The sequence below is a fragment of the Penicillium expansum genome (genome assembly GCF_000769745.1).
Source record: "Penicillium expansum strain MD-8 chromosome Unknown contig167, whole genome shotgun sequence".
Classification (NCBI taxonomy): domain Eukaryota; kingdom Fungi; phylum Ascomycota; class Eurotiomycetes; order Eurotiales; family Aspergillaceae; genus Penicillium; species Penicillium expansum.
The window spans coordinates 191,677-211,200 of record NW_015971534.1 but is presented as its reverse complement, the minus strand read 5'-3'; the positions used below and the strand labels follow the sequence as shown (position 1 = coordinate 211,200).

Sequence of the window (19,524 nt, the reverse complement as noted above, 5' to 3'; positions counted from 1 at the left end):
ATGCCATGGTGAGATGGAAAGAAAGATAAAACGAATTCTAAGATGCTAGGCACATGTAAGCTTATTTTATCGGGTGAGCTTGTTTTCGAAGGCTAAGACCCTTGTAGACCCCCCTGTTTGACGGATGCCTGTGAACCCAAACAAAGAATTCGTCTGCCTAATTCTTGACACTTAAAACACTTAAAACACAACAACTTTAAAAAAGAGTCTATGTTGTATGTTGTATATTGTATGTTATAATATAAGTAGGAATAAAAATGAAGATACAAAAATGAAGAATAATTTCCAGACTCAAGGGCTATAAGAGAGAAACAAAGCCAAAAGCCCTTTGTCCGACTTACCATAGCGGGGTATATACAATGGACCCTGAATCCCCCGGTCTCTTTATTCCATAATCTCAAGGGTCTCGGCAATATTAAATTTAGCTTCCGTCTTGCTTTGTACCTCTTCCACTTCAACACCCGGAGCAAGCTCTGTCAGTGTGAGCTCTCCAGTAGCTCGATCCACCTGGAAGACACACTGTACTTTTGTCAGTTTTGTCTTTAAATCAATTATACTCTTCCTACTTACCAGGTCGGTAATAATAGTGCTAACAACATTGGCACCAGTCAACGGCAGGCTGCACTTTTGTACAATCTTGGGCGATCCATCCTTGGCGACGTGACTCGTGGCCACGACGATCTTAGTCTTTTCCGGGTTCGAGATCAAATCCATTGCTCCTCCCATACCCTTGAACACCTTACCGGGGATCATATAGTTGGCCAAATCGCCGTTAGCACTCACTTGGAGAGCGCCGAGAATAGACACATCTACATGACCTCCGCGGATCATGCCAAAGGATTCGGTGCTGTCAAATGTGGCGGCTCCAGGAACCAAGGTCACGGTTTCTTTTCCGGCATTGATGATATCGCTAGTCTAAGTTAGTAAGAGTTAAGCTCACATATGGGAACAACTTACGGATCCAATTCTTGCTCGGTGGGATAATCACCCTGAATCTTGTTAGACCAGCCCGTAGATAATACTTTAGAAGCTTACCATTCCCAATATACCATTCTCCGACTGAATCCAAACCTTCACATCTTTGGGCAGGAAAGACGGTGCCAACGTAGGAATACCAACACCCAGATTCACATAGAATCCCGACTTAAGCTCCTTAGCCGCCCGACGACCAATGAGTTCTCTTTGAATCTGAGCCGCATCTTTAGCAGACCCAGCTGCAGTAGCCTCGCCCGAGCGCAACTTCTTATTTTCAATGTGCTTGTCGTCTGTGGCAGGAACGATCCGATCCACGAAGATACCCGGCAGGTCCACATCATTGGGATCAATGGAGCCAACGGGGACAATGTTCTCCGCCTCCACGATTGTCAGGGTCGCAGCCTTGGCCATAATGGGGCCGAATGCTTTGGTAGTGTATCTATTCCATGTCAGTATACAGATTATGGGATGTGGTAATAAGATGTACTCACCGGAACACGCAGTTACCGGCCTCATCCACTTTCCAAGCTCTCAGAATAGCCACATCTCCGGTCAAGGCTTCTTCCATGAGGTATGTCTTGCCGTTGAATTCTCGGGTTTCGCGCGGCTTGCCAGACTCCAGAACTTTACCAGACTCGTCCATGCGAACAGGGATCTTTCCCTCCTGAATAAAGGTGTCTTTGCTTGTCAGCGACGAACATAATCCGAGGAGTATCTATACATACGGACACCTGTTGGGGTAAAGAAGGCCGGAATCCCAGCACCACCAGCACGGAGACGTTCAGCCAAAGTACCTTGCGGACAAAGTTCAATAGCAATATGTCCCGTCAAATATTTCTTCTCCAACGATTTATTGTTCCCGAGGTATGAAAGGATCAGACGGTCGATCTGGCCGTTCTGCGAGAGTGTTGAAAGGCCTCCCTTGCCCGCGGAGCCGGCATTGTTCGAAACGGCTGTCAGGGAGTGCAATTTATCAACGCCTCGGCGGTGCATAGCGTTAATGATGGTTTCTATACTGCGTGTTAGCTATGTTATTCTCGCGCTGGTTACTGGTCCACGTACCTGCAACCCCACAAAGACCGAACCCAGAGCTAAGGATTGTCGATCCGCTCTTGATATCGGCGACAGCGGCATCGGCATCTTTAAACAGCTTTGACCCGCCGCGCTCAATCTTAGGAGCGAGAGATTGTAATGGTGCGGTTGTGGAGTATCTAGTGTTGGTGCTGGTACTAAATGGTTTCAAGGGGCGCACGCTGGCGCGGACTCCAACGAAGAGTCGAGGTCGACAGGCAGTAAGCGCTTTGCGCGACAATGTAGTAGATATTCTAAGAGTCGTCATCTTTGATACTTGCAAAAAAAAAACAACGCGAAAATGAAATCATCGCGCAGTTAAAAACATCGACCGCATCGGCTAGTCGGAGCTACTTTTGGATGCCGAGCGGCCACCCGCGGAAGCCCTCCGACCGACGTTCTTTTAATGTTCCACTTATTCTTCTATTCTTCTATTAATTTCCGACGGATCTCCACGGCTTAAAGGAACATTCTTATTGGTTCATTATAAATGAGGGGGGGGGAACAATCATCTTGTATAGATACCTTCCGACGTCATAGGTATCCAGTATAGAGCAAACACCAAATATGACCCGCCAAAAATATCAACAAAACAAACCCATAATCAACCCGTCAACTGCTTCTTGATATGCTTCGGGGAGGGGCCTATGACGTTAACCAGGATGGTCCCAAGGATGATCTGTCTGGCATAATTATCTTGTACATCGTGTGGCTTTTGGCCCTAGATCGTGGGTCTTGGCGAATTATAACTTGCTGTCTACTTTGTATTGTTGCCACGGCGTCCTGTGGGACAGGGATCTGCATCTCGGGGCAATCAGTGCCTTGCATTTGGTATGTTGGATGAAAGTGTATTAAGATATTTCTCAACGATACATAGGTACATGCAAGTTGGTAATATGAACATGTTCGGAAAACGAAGATTTAATCGTATAAACGTAAGAAAAACAACACTGGGGTATGCAAACATCCGCCTTCTGGTCCTACTAAAAATTGAAATCCGGGTTGGCAAAGTCAAGCCAATCCCAATTAAGCATGTCATCAAGAGGCACATCCGGGATCGACGCACCAAACGCCGTGCCCGCTCGGTTGACCGCATCGACGATCTGATTGTCAGACATGGCAGAAAATTGCAATGGCTCAAACCAGAGATCATCGGGTGGTAGTGTTACTGGCAGGGGACCATGATCCAGGGATGAAGACTGAAATGCCGGCTCGGGTGTATCGACTTTGCCTAGATTTCCTCGGGATTGTAGAGGCAAGGCTGGTGCACGCCGAATCAACTCGCGTAAGAATCTCCCGTAAAGAACAGAGGCGCCGCTTCGGTGACTTGGTGTTGCTCCAATTCTCTCTAGGACACCGGCAGTCTCTTCGATGAGGTTTCGGACGCTGGGTGCTAGGCTGGATCTGCTGTCACCGGGTGTTATACTGAGGCTGAGAGCAGAGCATGCGGCAAAGGAGATCATTATGACGGTATTATTTGGCATTGATTTCAGTCGAGATTCACCCTGGATGGCTGCTCGCAGGACGTTCAATGCTGACGAAAGACCAGCGGCTCGGAAAAAACGCTTAACTTCGATTGGAGCTGTTGGGTGATTGATAACACCACCGTAGGTGGACAACTGAGTGTGTGTGACAAGAATCTCGACATAGGGGGGTAGGGATCGTGCTGTAAATTGTTAATATTTAGTCAGTCAATTTCAGGTATTAATCTTACTGTCTCCTTCGCCAATTGACAAGGCCCATGTTGCATACCACTGCTCATAAAAGGTTTGAATGGTCTTCTTAATCCTGTGAGATGGTCAGTATATAAATGATATACATCAAAGACATAATAGCATACGAATGAGCAGCTTCCGAGCCGGTATCGACGAAGCAATAACCATCACAGCTTGATTTAACTTTCTGAAAAAGTCCATCCTGAAACTGTTAGAATGGAACTGGATAGGACGGTATGAGCATTTAAAATGGAGCTTCGGATGGCACCTACAAGGTCCCGTCGAAGAACTGCCATGGAATTCATAGGCCCATCACGCGGGTCCGCAATATTGGACAGGTGCCAACGATCGCAGTTTTCGATGAGCGTTGTCAAAGGGACCGTATAACTTCGTCCTCGCGCAAGACAAACACTAAACAAGTTAGTGTAGGATCCAAATGTAATACTAGGATAATCACACGTACCCCCTCTCGACGACATACAACGCGATCCAAGCTCTTTCGCGTCTTCGTAACAGCCGAAGGCCCCATTCTGAAGATGGGTCAATGTCACCAAATCCATCCATGTGTAAAGCCCTCTTGGCATCTATACACTCTGCTCGTGCTAAACGATTCATTTGTTCTTGGTCAAAGCTTGAAGAGGGAGAGACAATCTTGTTCAAAGATAAGTCTAGAGCAACAGTGAGAGCCATGGCAATATAGGAGCAAGTATCATCATCTCCTAGTCTATCACCAGGAGACATCCATGGAACATTCACCATGAAAGCCAGAACAATCTCAACAGATCTATGACGGTGTGTGAACACTCGCTTCGCGAGCCATTTGCAATGCCTCGATAGTCTTTTGGATAAAGCAGCAGCAGACGGCAAAAATAGGGCTGCGCCTGCCATTATCGAGGTAAATAGAAAAGCCGACTGAGACCGTACAAAGGACGGGGTATGTATCAAAGGGTCGAGGCCCCATCGTGTATGTGCGAGATTTTGGTAGAAGCTTGATCTGTCAGTCATATATGTTGAACTAAATTTTTTTTTTTTTTAAAAAAAAAAAAAACTTACAATGAGAATAAAGACTCCGACTCATCAAATGTGACCAACCCCAGCTCAACAGGGTCAACTTCAGGTCCAACATCCAAGTTCGCTCCTGCAGGGACAAAAAAGGACTTGGCACTCGGCTCTCCTATAGGGGTGCTCTGAAGGAACGAAGGACCCTCCGACAATGGCGGTGGAGACTTTGGCGCACGCCGCATCCCGGTCGGCGAAAGCTGAAGATCCGAAGCTCTAGCAAGCAGCTGGAGAGGATTTTCTGCATCGTCAAGAGCAAGACTCTCCTCTGCATGCATATCACGTGGGGATGTCATGCGAGGGTGATCTGATGCCTCTGAATATCCACGCTCATGCTCTTGCTCATTATGCATTAACTGGCCCTGTACTTGACCGAGAAGTTCCTGGAGGACTAAAATGGCTCTTTGGGCCTCATCGTCACTGGTAGAGTCGACCTTAGGCCGCTTGATTGCCTGCTCGATTTGATGTATCGCTTTCTCCAGGCCCTTGCGTTTACTAAACTCCGGTCAGTATATTATTCCACAACGACTTGATTTGACTCACTTTTTAACCCCCTTTTGTCGGCCCAGATGATGGTTGGGCACAATACACTCTGCACTGGTCTGTTTACATTTCTCGCAGCTGGACTCGCCTGCGAGGCGCTTACAGCGAATCTTGCTCCGCCGACAGTTCAAGCATGCAGCTTGTTTTCCATGTGGGCTAGAGGCGGAACCTGCCGACTCGATCTCCATGAGGAAATGTTTTGATCTAGGCCATGGACACTTGTGTGATGGAGATGCGGGAGTCGGGGACAATCGACTAGTAATGGTTTTGGCTAATGTAGCATTATAGTGCAGCCTCTTCCAACAGCCCGGCCGGGCTAGCTCAATCGGTAGAGCGTAAGACTCTTAATCTTAAGGCTGCGGGTTCGACCCCCGCGTTCGGCTATTCCTAAAACCAAACCTGAGATTTCTTTTTTGCTCTTTTGTTTTATCATTTGCTTATAATGAAGGAGACTATTCTAATTTTTAAAGCATTGGTGCAAATAAATAAAGGGGTGCTTCTAGCAAGTAATATGCAATGCTACACACGTGACGTATGATGTTTGATATCTGATTATATATTCTATTTAAATTTGCAAACCAGTGACTTTGAAAGAAAGTGTCCACATTATTCAAGTTCTCAACATCTTTTCAGAATGGTTCGTATCTCAGATATTTTCCGAGTTAGTCACACTCATTGCAGGCACTGTCTATCCAAGTGACAAAAGAAAACTGGGTGCCGACAGTGGTAACACAATACCACCAACGACCCAAACAAAGAAATCCAACCGATGGAATGGATGTGATGCAATCGAAGGACAGATTTTTGGAAAGAAGATGTTGAAGAGGAAAGACACTTCTAGGTTGTATATCGGCCGTAGATATGGCAAGAGCAGGGTGGTATTTAGGTAGTCGCCACCGAGTACTTATTCTAGAGATGATATCAGAGACGTAACATTAGATATTGGATATCCCTTTGAGCTTAAGTTCTTGATTTTTGGAATAGCCGAGCATGTGTACCGAGTAAAGAGTGAGTGGTATTAATTAAACATTAGTCGCTAAATACAAGGTCCAAAACAATAAGGTCGTTGGTCTTTTCGTGGCTTATCAACGGCCAGTGAATACAGAGCCGAATTCAACATAGCAAACGATCACGTATAAATCTTCAATCAAGCATAGCGAACGGGACCAGCTTCCTCGCCATGGCCCGCTGGCAGAGCACCAGTACCGGGAGGAGTAACATCCAACAAGCGTGGACCAGACTCAACGGGCCTCTTGTTTGCCTTGACAGTCGCAGGTGCCGGGCCCAAGACAGTCGGGTACTTGAAGCGGAAACCCCAAGCGAAGAACAAGCGGATCTTCGTCCAGAAACCCATCGCGTCCCACCTTTGCTTGAGGACCTCAGCGTCCTCTTTGCTGCGGGCGCGGTATCCCTTGCGGAAACAAAACAGACAGAAAAGGGAAAGAGGGAGCAAGAGGAATGACCAGAAAAGAGGCAGACCACGACGGGTCTGCCAGCCCGTCATGAGGCGACGGAATCGCACCCAGGCTTCGATCATGCCCAGGATGAAAACTATGCCGATCCAGCCCAGCGCACAGATCAATACAATTGCCAGGTAGGAGATGCCGAGGCCGGATCCCCATTTGCTGGTGAACCAGTTTTCGTCGTCATCACCGTAGCCATAGTAGTAGCCACTGTTGGATGATCCATCGCTGCCGGATGTTCCACCGGTGTACTGAGTGGTTTCTGGTCCGTCTGACAAACCAGTATAGTATCCAGAGTTGCCGCTATAATCGCTGCTGACGCCCGTGTACTGGCATCCGGTACCTATGTACCGAGAGGTAGGGGTGTGGTAGTAGCTCAGAGAGTCCAGAGTCTTGCTGGGGATTTGGGTGGGTTCCACAAACACTACTTCGTAGATGTAGGTATAGGGCTGGAATGGCTGGCTGTTGTCGATCGAGGTCGAGGTTGTTACATGATCCTTGGGCAACAAGGTCGCGATCCCATAGGGAGGGCGGACTTGGACAGCAGTCGTGGTGGTCCATTGAGTAGAGCAGGCCGTCGGGGCCGAGAAAGTCAGGTTGACCTTGTAGATGGTACTATGATAGGTTCCATCACTTTCCACAACGTTCTGGTAGCCATCGTATAAGCCGCGCTCCTCGCCGTAGCCAGTGGGATATAGCTTTTCGACAACGGTGTAGTCATAGACAGTATTGGTGGAAGTAATGGTGGACAGGGCCTCGGCTGGCAAAGTTGCTGTTGGAGTGATCTGATTGATTTCGGTGACCAACTCGGAATAGTAATCCGTATTAACCTCTTGTTCGTAGGTATCCGTCACAATCCAAGGGGCAGCCTTAACGAATGGGCTCAAAACGAATGACAAGAAAAGAATGAACGAGTGTGAAGGCGCCATTTTGAATGGTCCTGGGGGCTTGTAGGGAAAACAGTCAGGAACGAGGTGTCCATGGCTTTTTAAAAAAAACCTAGATGGCGCCTCATGTTGGAAGACCCTTATTTTTGGTCAATTTGGGGGCGGTTTGTCGCCTAAGCTATACTGGTTGCTGCTCGGGTGGAAATTGCCTGCATTAGAGTAGGCAGATGCTCGGATGTGATTGGTGATGTCTCTCAATTTTCCAGAGCTAAGTGGAGGGCTAGTCTGTTTACGATCTAGTCCTAGACCCTAGACTTTTCGCCTCATGTTTTTACCGAAATCGTCTTTTCTTAGTCTTTTTTTAGGATGGCAATCACTCAGGATTGGCTAGCCTCATGTATGAACAAAAAGGAAAAAAGGAAAAAAAACTTAGTTGAATACGCCTAGTCACGCATAGAACAGCGCAGAAAGAAATACAAGCGTAACTTCGTGGATCGTCAGTGTGTTGCAAGGTCCAGAGATCGCGAGGAATCTATATGGGGGAATTGACAGTCCCGTAAATGCGGAGTAACCAAGAGGAGAGAGAGAAAGCATAAGCCGCTTTCTCAATTAGCAGCCCGTAAAGCTCGTAGCCTTGCACCTAGGCCATCCTCAACCTCAGCATCCACCTGCTTAGGCTCCTTAACTTCCTCCTTGGGCGCAGCATCCGCCTCAAGGTTCAGGCGCATATCAACACCCGCATCATCTGCCAGTTGTTCCATAAGCCGATCAACATCGGCCTCACCCTCCGCACCATATTCTTGCATCGATATACCCTGTGCGACATCCTCGATCGCACTGCTAGCGATCTTGAAGTCCTCCGACCGGGCGAGGAAGTTATTAGCGTGGGAGACGAGGTGTTCGAGGTTAACGCTCCGCGAGGCAGCATCTAGGCCCCGTGAAGCCATAGCGAGCGTCCGGGATGTGTCGCGTGTGCTCTGGGCGGCCTTGAGTTCGTTGATGATGACATCTGCGCGTGCCGCTTCGGATTTCAGCGTTACTTGGCGTCGCTTCTCGCGCACGGCGGAGGCGGCATGAATGCGGGCGATCTGGAACTCCCGGTTTTTCATCGCTTTATCGGCTTTGGCCTTTTCAGATTTAAAGGTCGCCTCCGCTCGGACGGCTTCTTTCTTGAGTCTGTTGGAGTGTAGCTGGGAAGATAAGGTTAGCCACGGTTTCATGCATAGGCGGGGTGATGCACGCCGTGAGGAGGGGAAGCAGAGTGCGGGGAGGCAACTTACTTTGACATTTGTGCGGGCTTCGAAGATGGGGTCTTTGCGAACCATGATGTCGGTTAGAGAGAATATAGAGGGTGAGAATCGCAGGTGTTGTGGAAGGCAGATGGATTTGGGGGCGCGTGGCAACGTCACTGACCGCATTCAGTGCATTCTTAGCGTCCCCGAAGTCAGTTTATTTTAGCAACGGACAAGTCTAGATTTGACCAATATGCCGAAACAATGTCTCTTAATAGATTAAAGGCTACGGAGTACTCTGGTGATTTAGAGGAACTACTGCCGGATGTACTATTTACGCTGTGGAAATAATTGCAAGATGAGCCAGTCGATTTTGCATTAAAAAAACTAGTATACAGGCCAAAACAAATTGGAACCCTCAGCGCTGTTTGCCCATGAGCAAGGATGAAAGAGCCTTGCTCGCGCTGGAACTCCGGAAACTCCGTGTACCTCGATGCATCTTTCCATTACTGCGTTGCCGACCGGATTTCATTGTGTTTCCCCGCTGGTGTCGTTTAGACAGGCTGAGACTATCGATTGCCCAGGCCATGGTTAATAACGACTCCCAACTCGGTCGAGCCTCCGAGGCGCCAGCCGACCAGGTCTGCGGGGAGAAAGTCTCACTAACCGCTAGCTGCAATGCTCTGCCCGTCGCATCTCGAAGTGGACGCGCCAAGGCTGGGCTGCAAGCTAGTAGTCTGGTGAGAAGTCTCATCCGAAAGACCGGACGGTTGGACGCCTTCGAGGACGACAGACTCGGGGTCGAAATCAACCATAGAATCAAAGGGAAATGCTGATAGATCTCCTCCGTCGAGAACGTCAAAGGCAAACCCGTCTTCAGGGAAAGAAGGATTTTGCTCAGCGGGTGAATCACCGTGGAACAGGCGACGGAAGTCATCGTCAGAAAGAGGAGCTGCAACGTCATTTGCAGTCTGAGGTTCGTCGGAGAGGTCGAAGAGGGGTAGGGCGCTTCCAGATCCTTCGAGGCCAGCGACGGACACTGCAGGTCACACAACACCGCTGCAGGATGTTGTGTCACGTCGGAGGCCTCAGCCAGAGTGGAAGGTTTGAGGGTAGGAGAGTAGTCGGTAACGGAGGGAGTGGGGAAAGGAATCCGTTCCATAGGAAGTTCGTCGCCTTCTTGTTTGAAGAGAGTAGGCGTGAGGGTGGGAGATTCGAGGGCGGGAGAACTGGCTTTGGGAGTCACGCTGCGAGATCCACGGACCTCAGCAGAGAGCTTGGCCACTTGTTGGCTCAGGCGGTTATTCTCTGTCTCCATCTGTGATAGACGCTGGATGAGGAACTGGTTTTGTTGCTCCATCCGGATCTTCTCGGTCTCAAGCTTCTCCATTTCGAGGCGCTTGCGCTCGCGTGATGTCTGAGCAGCTGCACGGTTCCGGAGGACCCGTTCTATCCGGCGCTGCTCCTTTTCATCATCTGTCTTGGCGCGTTTTCTACAAGAGTCAGCGGGGTTCAATATGTATTATTGAAGGGTGGGGAACATACCGAGGAGGGAGATTTGTTTTAGGGGTTGGGAGTTCTTGTCCCCAAGACTTTCTCTTCTTTGTTGGCTTCTTCTCGTCATCTTCATCCTTAATATCATCTTCTGGCTCCGGAGAGTCTAATGATGTATCCGCGGGGGAAACTGTGTACATCTCAGGGGATGGTGAGGTTGGTAGGGTATCCAACGGGTTGATAGTATCCGTCATAGTGGCAGGGTCAAATGGATAACCGGTGCCGGACGTGAATAATAATTTGCAGTGTATATGTATAGACTTAAAATGACTTATGTGAAAAGAGGGAGTTCAAATCACAGAGGCCACGTTATCATCACGATCGGCACCGGAGACCAGACTCCGGGGAAGATTGAGTCAGAGGGTGAGTCAGCGAAGAGAGAGAGAGAGAGAAAGAATGGAAAGGACAGCTGTTCAACTGCAAACGGATGGGCGAGATGAGGTTTAAGTACAGGCCAGCGTGGTCTGAAAGGGATGGCGTCGGATGGAACAAAGGGGGGGGGGAAAACCTTGGAACCTGGGCACACACGTACGTTAGGTACAAGCTACACCATACATTTTACCATGTGCCACCAAGTACCTCAAAAGGGGGCTGAGTTCTTGTAACAGACACGTAAATTACGTTAATTTCCCCCTGCATTCCATGGTTCAGCCCCTGTCGGCAGCCAATTATGATTTGCCGCTTGAAACATCACACTTGGGGCACTTCTTACCACGGAGTTCCGTACGGAGGACCTACATCCTAAGTGGGCACTTGGTCACTGTCTTGCCTCTCTTGAGTTCTATAATTGGGATATTTGCCATACACTTGCATTAGAATTAACATGAAGTACTGAGTACATCATACATATTTTTACATATTTTAACATGTTCATTCAGCTTCTGATCCCTCGGGTAATACGAGACACATCCGGTCACTCCGACTCGATCTATCTGAATCATAATACATCTGTCCCACAATACAAATGATCCCATATCGCAAAGAGTCTCGAACAATCTAGGGTGGACCTAGTGTTGATACGTTCTCCTGAATCTGAAGGCGCGATCAGGATTGCCCGGAGAATGCTCCATTTAAACGCCAATCACAGGTGTTTTGTAGGTTAATCATGCCCCACCCCGTTAATTCTCCGTGCCCCTGACTGAGAATGTGACACTGGGATTATGTACATCTATGGAGAAGGGGGCCAGTGTGCCATCTAGATTGGCGCAAATCATCATGGGGATACTACAGAACCACCTCGAACACGGCAGAATCATGCAGCCTAGGTGGAGGGCCTGAAACGGCGTGGCACAACGTATACATACATTGCCCCTCCGTTACTATTTAGGGATGAACTCAGGAGGTTATCTATAGGGGTGACTCCTACCATTCGCTGCATCTGCATGTGGATTGATGAGTTGACTGTGAAAAGATAACGATTTATGTCTACCTCAATTCAATACACTAAATTTAGTGATCGGTATTGTCATCCCATTTTGGAAACCTTCGACACCAGGGGAATTATATGCAGTCCCTCAAACAAGAAAGAAAAAAACAACGCCATCCCATAGAAACGTGCTCATGACAATATCGTAAGCGAACATGTGCGGGGCTATGATCAACTCATCTACATGGTGACATCCATCGTGTCGTCGCCAGCATCGAGAGCATTCTGGGCCTCCGGGTCGGGGACCACCACACCACGTCCTCGGCCAGCAAGCAGTTCGCGTCGCACTTCAGGTCCAATGTCCTTGTGTCCACGGACGAGAAGCAAATCGAGAAGCGCTTCACGCTGATCCTCAGTGATGTCGTTACGATAACGCTGGGCAAAGACCAAAAGGGACTGGTGCCAGAGAACTGGCAGCTTGTATGCCTTGGAACCGAGCCCTGTGGGTCCGTCGTTCATGGCGTCCTCCGAAGGATCGACGGCGCGGAAGCGCATGAAGTGGAATACCAGGGCGTCAATGACCTTGTATGGCAAGGCATACTTCTTCTCCAAGAAGACACGGATGAACATGTTAACAGCACCGGTGCTTTCAAGGGAGGTCAATGATTGTTCCGCGGCCAGATCACACATGCGGAGCAGAGCGGCTGCGGAGTGCAGCACAGGAACGGAGACGCGGGCAACCACAGAAGAGACAATGTGGGCTTCACGCAGGGTGCAGGTGCCGGTGGACACGAGCGGGAACAAAAGTCCCTTGAAGAAGCATGCGGGCTTGTACAATGCCTTGCGCAGCGCATTGTAGGTGTGGACGTTCAACTTCTTGGTTTCGTGGATTTCCTCACGCACACGCTCCAAAAGCACAGTGTTGATAAACTCCTGGGCAACGTGAGGCTTGGACGAGATGAAAATACGGGTTACAGCGTAGACGGCGTTGCCGGTCCATGACTCGGGGCGAGTGATATCCAGGAGAGTTTGCCAGTTCGGCACAGAGGGAAGGATCTTGATGGGCTTGGGGAGAGGGCCAGACTTGTAGCGAGAAAGAATCATGCCGACCCTAGAACAAGTTAGCTTGGCTTCACTAGGAGCTATCGCAAAACATACTTCTCATATACTTCCACAGCCTTGGCAGGAATCTGGACTGCATCCTCGGGGATACCACCGCCTTGGATGTATTGACCATAGGGGCCCTCGCCAGCCTGCTTCGCCTCGTGCTCGGCAATCTTCTCGAGAATCAAATCGGCAAGGTTGGTGGGGCCAGCGGAGCTGGGATCCTTGGGGTGGAATATAGGGTCCTCCTCATGAGGCATGAATCTGTTGAACATATCTAGATCATTGGGATCGACCTCCTTGTAAAATGTTAGAAGCAATATCATTCCAAGGATTCGGGAGTCTTACAACTTGCTCGACTTCATCGTCAACCCAATCGTCGGCCTCAAACTTCCCCTCGTCGTCGGAGAAAGTCTCCTCATCCTCGAATCGGGTATCAAATTCAAATGCATTCGACTGGGGCCGTGCTGAGTTCTTGAGTTCCTCGGCGGCATCCTCGTCGGCCAATTCCTGACCAATCTGTAGAATCTTGCGCGACATCTTCGCATCGACAAAACGCTGTCCATTTTCGCCATCCTCATCATTTTCGTCGGCTTTTCCTTTGCCTTTCTTGCTGCTCTGTGTCCGAAGGTGCCCCGCGGAAGTAATATCTTCAGCGAGTGGGTTGTGTCTGCGCGCCGCAGCCGCAGCGCGGGAGCTTGAAACCTTTGGCATAGTGGGGAATTCTTCAGATAAACCGAAGAAACTGAAATGAGTAGTTTGAGCTGGCTTATCGAAGTACACACGACGATCAAATTGTGTGGTCATATTTTTTTTTCTGCCGGCGGTGCCCCCCAATATCCTCACCGCCGGTACTACACACCGCCTGAGCCTCTTCGCACCTTTTCTGCAATCAATCACTGACCGCCTTCATTTTCGCAAGGAGATTATTGTCCAGCGCGCATGCGATTGACTCTTTTTTGCACAAAGGGAAATTTGCTGCCTATCAATGAATATAGGATTCATCAGCATACTATAAGACTTTAATTGGGGAAGTCATAGGCTGCCAAATCTCTCGGTCTTTCGCGTATATACGCCAGAACAGCTTGACAGCATACAGACAAGCTTCAAATTAAGTAAGGACCTCTAACTTCGCAGAAGCAAAATGCCAGGGAGCCGTGCTCATTGGATTATATTTTGCTCAAATTACTGACTCTCTTCAGATTGACAGACTAACGTACCACGACCCAAGCGAGCCAAGCGGACAAACAAAGCCTCCATCATGGCATCCGGCCAAGCCCCCGGGTCCTCCGCTCCCTCGTCCAATATCAACTCCCCGATCCTACCCCCAAATGGTGGACCTCTGCTAAATGCGCAATTTACCGACTTGAATCCACGATCGTCTCCAGCCCCGTCCGCTCAAGGCGACGGTCGAGCAAAGCGCAACAAGCGAGATAGTCGCAAGAAGCGTGAAGCCAAAGGACTAGACACGGAGAACGCACCACCACCGAAGAAGCGAGCCACAGCTGCACCCAGCACGGCCCTGCCCAGTTCAAAACTAAGCATTCTTCGTCCATTGTTACTCGCCGAGCCGCACGCCTCAGATCGATACCCTCCACAACCTCGCCAATTGAATCGCGTGAGCCGAAAGACGTCGGACGTCTTAGGCCAGAGCTGGGATTTCTACGAGGTTGTCGATAAGCTTACCAACAAGAATGGATTTCGTTATAGCTATGCTATTGCAGACCCCGGGTTCCCTCACATCAAATATCGACAAACCGATGTTCGCCCGTACCATACCCGCTTCAGTTTCGAGGATTCACCAGCTGCGATATCATTTTCAGAGAGCGCGACTGCGGTAACAACCAGTGATGCGTGGCATACGGCTCGCGCTAATGTATGTGCTCGAGAGGGCACGTATTATTACGAAGCTCGTGTGATTAGCGGCATAGTCAACGATCCCCAGGCACCTCAAAATGGCAGATCGACAACATCACCCCGTGGCCATGTCCGTATTGGATTCGCCCGACGCGAGGCCGACCTCGACGTGAACGTTGGGGTGGATTGCTACGGGTACGGAATTCGAGATGTGAACGGCGAAGTTGTTAATCGCATGCGATGCGAGTTCTTCTTTCCCAAGGGGGAGGCTATCAATGAAGGCGATGTTATCGGCATGCTCATCACTCTTCCGCCGCTTTCTCTCCACAAGAAGATTGTCGAGGGCACTTATGATCCTGCCGATAATACCCCATCACAGCCGGTAGCAACCAACATTATCCGAGATCGGATTCCCTTTCACTATAAATCGGATTTCTGTTGGCAACAATCCAATGTCTTTTCTACGAAACACCTCCGTGACTATGCTTTCAACCTCAAGGAAACACCGACGTTTGGTCCCCCGTCCCCTTTTAACAGCGAAGACGCCACCCTTCGCACACTCCCGGGATCTAGTATCACCATTCTAAAGAACGGAGTGCAAATGGGAACCCCTTTCAAAGAGCTGTACGCCTTCCTGCCGCCTGCAAGTCGTCTCGCCAATGGCACAAACAATCTTGGTATTGGCGAGCGTGAGAATGCCGACGATGGCTTGATCGGTTATTATCCTGCCGTGAGTTGCTACGGCGGCGGTGCCGTCGAATGCCGATTTGAGGGGCCATGGTGGGTTGGGCCACCCGATAAGACTGAAACTGGAGAGCCAGTTCGGGCCATGGGCGAACGCTTCAATGACCAGATTGCTGAAGACGTCATGGCCGATATCGTGGACGAGGTAGAAGCCATGTTCACATGGGGCGGCATTGATGGCGATGTCATCAATAACAATACCGAACTTGACGGAACTGGAGCTGTGGGAGGGCCAGAGGTGTTGAAGGGGGGTGTCGGCGCGGCGCTTGACTCTACGCTTGCCCATACTCCTGGAACTGCCGGGGCATCTGATTCCGCTGCCAATAGCAATCGCGAGACACCGGCTGCAGGCGATGTTCCGAACCACATCCTTGAAGATGCGATGAGTGTTGGAACAGCTGGCACTCCCAACGTTGAAGTGCAGGGTGACGGCGATGTCGAGATGACTTAGTGACATATGACACACTCAACGGGAGAATGGAATAGGCGTTTGGCTTCCGTAATAGCATTGATACCAATTCTGATTTCGAAATTTTTATTCACATAATATACATTTCATTTAGTAGTCGTACAGGTATGGGCTTAATCCAGATTTCTTCCCTCCAACATCTCTCCCACTTTCATAACCAACTGATCGTCTCCATATTGGCCAATGACCTGAATCCCTGCCAGCTCAGCATCTTTCTCTCCAGCCACTGTCACGGGAACTGAAATTGCAGGGAGACCAGCGAGACTGGCGGGAACAGTGAACACGTCGGTGACATATGCATCCAGGGGGGATTGCTTGGTAGATTTGCTCATCAAGTCTGACAGTCGTGGCGGGGATGAGGGAGCAGTAGGACATATGATGACATCTACGTCATTTTCCTTTGCAATTTTGTCTGCGCTGTGCGCAGCGAGCGGATGCTTGGCTGTAAAGACAGCATCAAAGTCTTGCTGGACTAGACGACGGACCCGTTGTGCTTGGATGAAATAGTTGTCAATGGCATCGGCACTCAAAGTGAACGTGCCTAGAACAATTCGTCTCTGAACTTCTTGCCCGAATCCCTCTCCTCGGGTATTTGAGAATAGATATCCATCAGGCTTGCCGTCACCATCTGGGCCTGCGGCGCGAGTCCCGTATCGTACTCCGTCGTATTTGGCCAGGTTTGAGGATGCCTCGGCAGGTCCCACGACATAATAGGTAGATAGTGCGTGTTTTGTGTCGGGCAGAGAGACGGAATGGACGGTGTGTCCTTGTTTCTTCAGGTGTGCCAGAGAAAGAGCCCAAGCTCGACGGACCGACGGAGTCAGCTCGGAAACGTTGTACTCTATTGGCACGCCGATTCGGAGAGGGGCTGAAGTCAGTCGTGAGGCAAGTTGTGGTGTTTGGAGAGAGGCTTGGATTCGAGAGCGGGAGGATATTGAGAGGTTGGTAGGGTCGCGCTGGTCATGTTGGTTGAGGATGTCTGGGCAGGCTATTAGCACAGTCGTTATCCAGTCACATTGGTCAAAACCTACTGAAGATATCTCGCACATTTGCGGTAGTTTTCCCCAATATACCCACGGTATCCAGAGAATTGGCGTATGCAACCACGCCCCATCGTGAGATCAGTCCATATGACGGTTTAAATCCCACTGTCCCGGTGTAAGCAGCTGGAAGTCTGACCGAGCCTCCGGTGTCCGTTCCTAGTGAGCTGTAGAAGTCAGCAATGAGTCTCCTTGCTGACGACTAGCCACTTACGCATAGCATTGGTCGGCGGCGACTGAGGCGGCACTTCCACCAGAGCTGCCACCGGCCGAGAGGTCTTCCCCGCTAGAATCCAGACGAGGATTCTTGACAGGACCAAAGTGTGAATTGATCGAGTGTGATCCCATCCCAAACTCGTCCAGGTTTGTCTTTCCGGCGACAATGGCCCCGGCAGCCTCTAGTTGATCGACAACAGTGGCATTGAACGGGCTCGTAAATTTATCCAGTATTCCCGAAGCGCAGGTCGTCGGAAGGTCGCGCGTGCAGATATTGTCTTTGATGGAGATCAATCGGCCATCCACTGCAGACTTGGGTTTCCCTGATCATATTGGTTAATTCCGAAGTAGAGAGTGAAAGTCCGGTGTTGCTACCTTCTTCCTTGCGCGCATCTGCTTCCTTTACGCGGTCCAGCCATGGCCCCGCGCGCGACAGTGGGGTTATGAAGGCATTGAAACCATGTGCATATTGATTAGCGACGCATTTCTCAGCTTCGCGCAATAAGGACATTTAGACGAGTGTGTGAGGAGTATAATACAGAAAGGGAGTGAGAACGCGAGTTTCCCGGGTCCGTGCTGCTTTTCTACGGTACCTGTTCAGGTCCCTGTCACCTTTGAAGATATGTCACTATATACATGTAGATACATATTATATGGCTTGATAGCCTGCTAGAGATAAATAGAAATTTCTCGAATAAAAACATCAAACAATTCCGTGTAAGTGACCTCGGAGCTACAATGTCAATAGTTCCTTCGGGCCGAGCGAAATCGACCAAGACGTCATCCGGATTTGCTCGACTTCTCTTCTCCTCCACTCCCTCACCTACCAGCTATGTTCTCGCGAAGTATACTACAGACGGCCACCCGAAGTGCTCGCCCGGCCTCAGCTCGAGCTGTACCACAGGTGCTCGGTCAAGCTCCATTCGGTCGGCGATACGTTTCGGTCTACGGCTACACACAGGCAAAGGCTCTCATCTACTCCAAATATGGCGAGCCCAAAGATGTCTTGCGGTAGGTTCTCTTAGCTGCAATTGAGCAAATAAAACTAATCAATTCAGCCTACACAAGCACTCGATCTCCGCGCCGCATGCAACCCAAGTGAATCTGCGCCTGTTGACGGCGCCGATGAACCCCGCCGACGTGAACCAGATCCAGGGTGTTTACCCCAGCAAACCTCCCTTCCAAACGGATCTCGGAAACGCAGAGCCCGCCGCAGTCGGTGGTAACGAGGGCGCATTCGAGGTGCTGTCAACCGGTGCAGGCGTCAAGAACCTCAGCAAAGGTGACTGGGTCATTATGAAGCGCACAGGCCTGGGTACTTGGCGTACCCACGCGCAGCTGGACGAATCCCAGTTGATCAAGATTGAGAACAAGGAGGGCCTGACCCCTCTGCAGGTTGGCACTGTCAGTGTCAACCCCGTCACTGCGTACCGTATGCTCCGGGATTTCTGTGAATGGGATTGGATGCGTGCTGGCGAGGAATGGATGATCCAGAACGGTGCCAACAGTGGTGTCGGACGAGCAGCTATTCAGCTGGGCCGCGAGTGGGGAATTAAGACACTCAATGTCGTTCGACAGCGCAAGACCCCCGAGGAGACCGAGGCTCTTAAGAAGGAGCTCCGGGACCTGGGAGCTACCGTTGTCATCACCGAGGAGGAGATGCTTACTGGCAACTTCCGGGATATGGTCCACGAGTTCACCCGCCAAGGCCGGGAGCCCATCCGTCTGGCATTGAACTGCGTTGGCGGGAAGAATGCCACCGCTTTGGCGAAGACTTTGGCTCCTGATTCGCACATGGTGACCTACGGGGCCATGTCTAAGCAACCTGTTGCATTGCCCTCGGGCCTGCTGATCTTCAAGAACCTCGCTTTTGATGGGTTCTGGGTCAGCAAGTGGGGTGACAAGAACCCGCAGCTGAAGGAGAGTACCATCAAGGATGTGCTTCAATTGACTCGCTCTGGCAAGTTCCGGGATATCCCGGTGGATGAGGTCAAGTGGAACTGGGAGTCCGAGGGCCCGGAGTTGGCAGAGAGTGTGCAGGGCACTTTGGGCGGCTACCGTAGTGGGAAGGGTGTGTTCACATTCAACGGCGGTGATTGAGTGAACAGCCACCTCAGCAATATAAATGTATTATAAACCTAGCCGGTTTTTCTCCGATATTTACTTCTGCGTACAACATGGGTCCAGAAACTAGGAATGAATTGTAACAAAATGAACCGAGCTAGAAAA

General features: G+C 50.0%; 8 protein-coding genes across 8 annotated transcripts; 2 read left to right on the top strand and 6 right to left on the bottom strand.

Annotated features, from left to right (window-relative positions):
* Positions 1 to 384: 384 nt before the first annotated feature.
* On the bottom strand, positions 385 to 2,314 carry PEX2_051740 (3-oxoacid CoA-transferase; the record flags this gene model as incomplete). Its single annotated transcript, XM_016742449.1, has 7 exons — positions 385 to 519; positions 571 to 910; positions 958 to 989; positions 1,036 to 1,414; positions 1,467 to 1,653; positions 1,701 to 1,985; positions 2,038 to 2,314. The coding sequence occupies 7 exons, from the start codon at positions 2,312 to 2,314 to the stop codon at positions 385 to 387; spliced, it is 1,635 nt and encodes a 544-aa protein (XP_016592889.1).
* Positions 2,315 to 3,029: 715 nt separating this feature from the next.
* PEX2_051730 (fungal specific transcription factor domain-containing protein) lies at positions 3,030 to 5,498 on the bottom strand (the record flags this gene model as incomplete). Its single annotated transcript, XM_016742448.1, has 7 exons — positions 3,030 to 3,712; positions 3,761 to 3,834; positions 3,887 to 3,963; positions 4,034 to 4,172; positions 4,225 to 4,749; positions 4,815 to 5,315; positions 5,467 to 5,498. 7 exons carry the CDS (start codon positions 5,496 to 5,498, stop codon positions 3,030 to 3,032), a joined length of 2,031 nt encoding a protein of 676 aa, XP_016592888.1.
* A 1,012-nt stretch (positions 5,499 to 6,510) lies between these two features.
* Positions 6,511 to 7,755, bottom strand: PEX2_051720 (uncharacterized protein; the record flags this gene model as incomplete). Its single annotated transcript, XM_016742447.1, has 1 exon — positions 6,511 to 7,755. The coding sequence occupies one exon, from the start codon at positions 7,753 to 7,755 to the stop codon at positions 6,511 to 6,513; it is 1,245 nt and encodes a 414-aa protein (XP_016592887.1).
* A 563-nt stretch (positions 7,756 to 8,318) lies between these two features.
* PEX2_051710 (bZIP transcription factor) lies at positions 8,319 to 10,693 on the bottom strand (the record flags this gene model as incomplete). Its single annotated transcript, XM_016742446.1, has 5 exons — positions 8,319 to 8,903; positions 8,994 to 9,121; positions 9,613 to 9,897; positions 9,984 to 10,438; positions 10,491 to 10,693. The coding sequence occupies 5 exons, from the start codon at positions 10,691 to 10,693 to the stop codon at positions 8,319 to 8,321; spliced, it is 1,656 nt and encodes a 551-aa protein (XP_016592886.1).
* Positions 10,694 to 12,105: 1,412 nt separating this feature from the next.
* PEX2_051700 (snoRNA-binding rRNA-processing protein ENP1) lies at positions 12,106 to 13,683 on the bottom strand (the record flags this gene model as incomplete). Its single annotated transcript, XM_016742445.1, has 3 exons — positions 12,106 to 12,976; positions 13,024 to 13,268; positions 13,318 to 13,683. 3 exons carry the CDS (start codon positions 13,681 to 13,683, stop codon positions 12,106 to 12,108), a joined length of 1,482 nt encoding a protein of 493 aa, XP_016592885.1.
* Positions 13,684 to 14,230: 547 nt separating this feature from the next.
* PEX2_051690 (SPRY domain-containing protein) lies at positions 14,231 to 16,021 on the top strand (the record flags this gene model as incomplete). The annotated part of the gene is made up of 1 exon (XM_016742444.1): positions 14,231 to 16,021. The coding sequence occupies one exon, from the start codon at positions 14,231 to 14,233 to the stop codon at positions 16,019 to 16,021; it is 1,791 nt and encodes a 596-aa protein (XP_016592884.1).
* A 131-nt stretch (positions 16,022 to 16,152) lies between these two features.
* Positions 16,153 to 17,806, bottom strand: PEX2_051680 (glutamyl-tRNA(Gln) amidotransferase subunit HER2; the record flags this gene model as incomplete). Its single annotated transcript, XM_016742443.1, has 4 exons — positions 16,153 to 17,027; positions 17,071 to 17,246; positions 17,294 to 17,618; positions 17,671 to 17,806. 4 exons carry the CDS (start codon positions 17,804 to 17,806, stop codon positions 16,153 to 16,155), a joined length of 1,512 nt encoding a protein of 503 aa, XP_016592883.1.
* A 321-nt stretch (positions 17,807 to 18,127) lies between these two features.
* On the top strand, positions 18,128 to 19,395 carry PEX2_051670 (enoyl-[acyl-carrier-protein] reductase; the record flags this gene model as incomplete). Its single annotated transcript, XM_016742442.1, has 2 exons — positions 18,128 to 18,306; positions 18,354 to 19,395. 2 exons carry the CDS (start codon positions 18,128 to 18,130, stop codon positions 19,393 to 19,395), a joined length of 1,221 nt encoding a protein of 406 aa, XP_016592882.1.
* Positions 19,396 to 19,524: the final 129 nt, after the last annotated feature.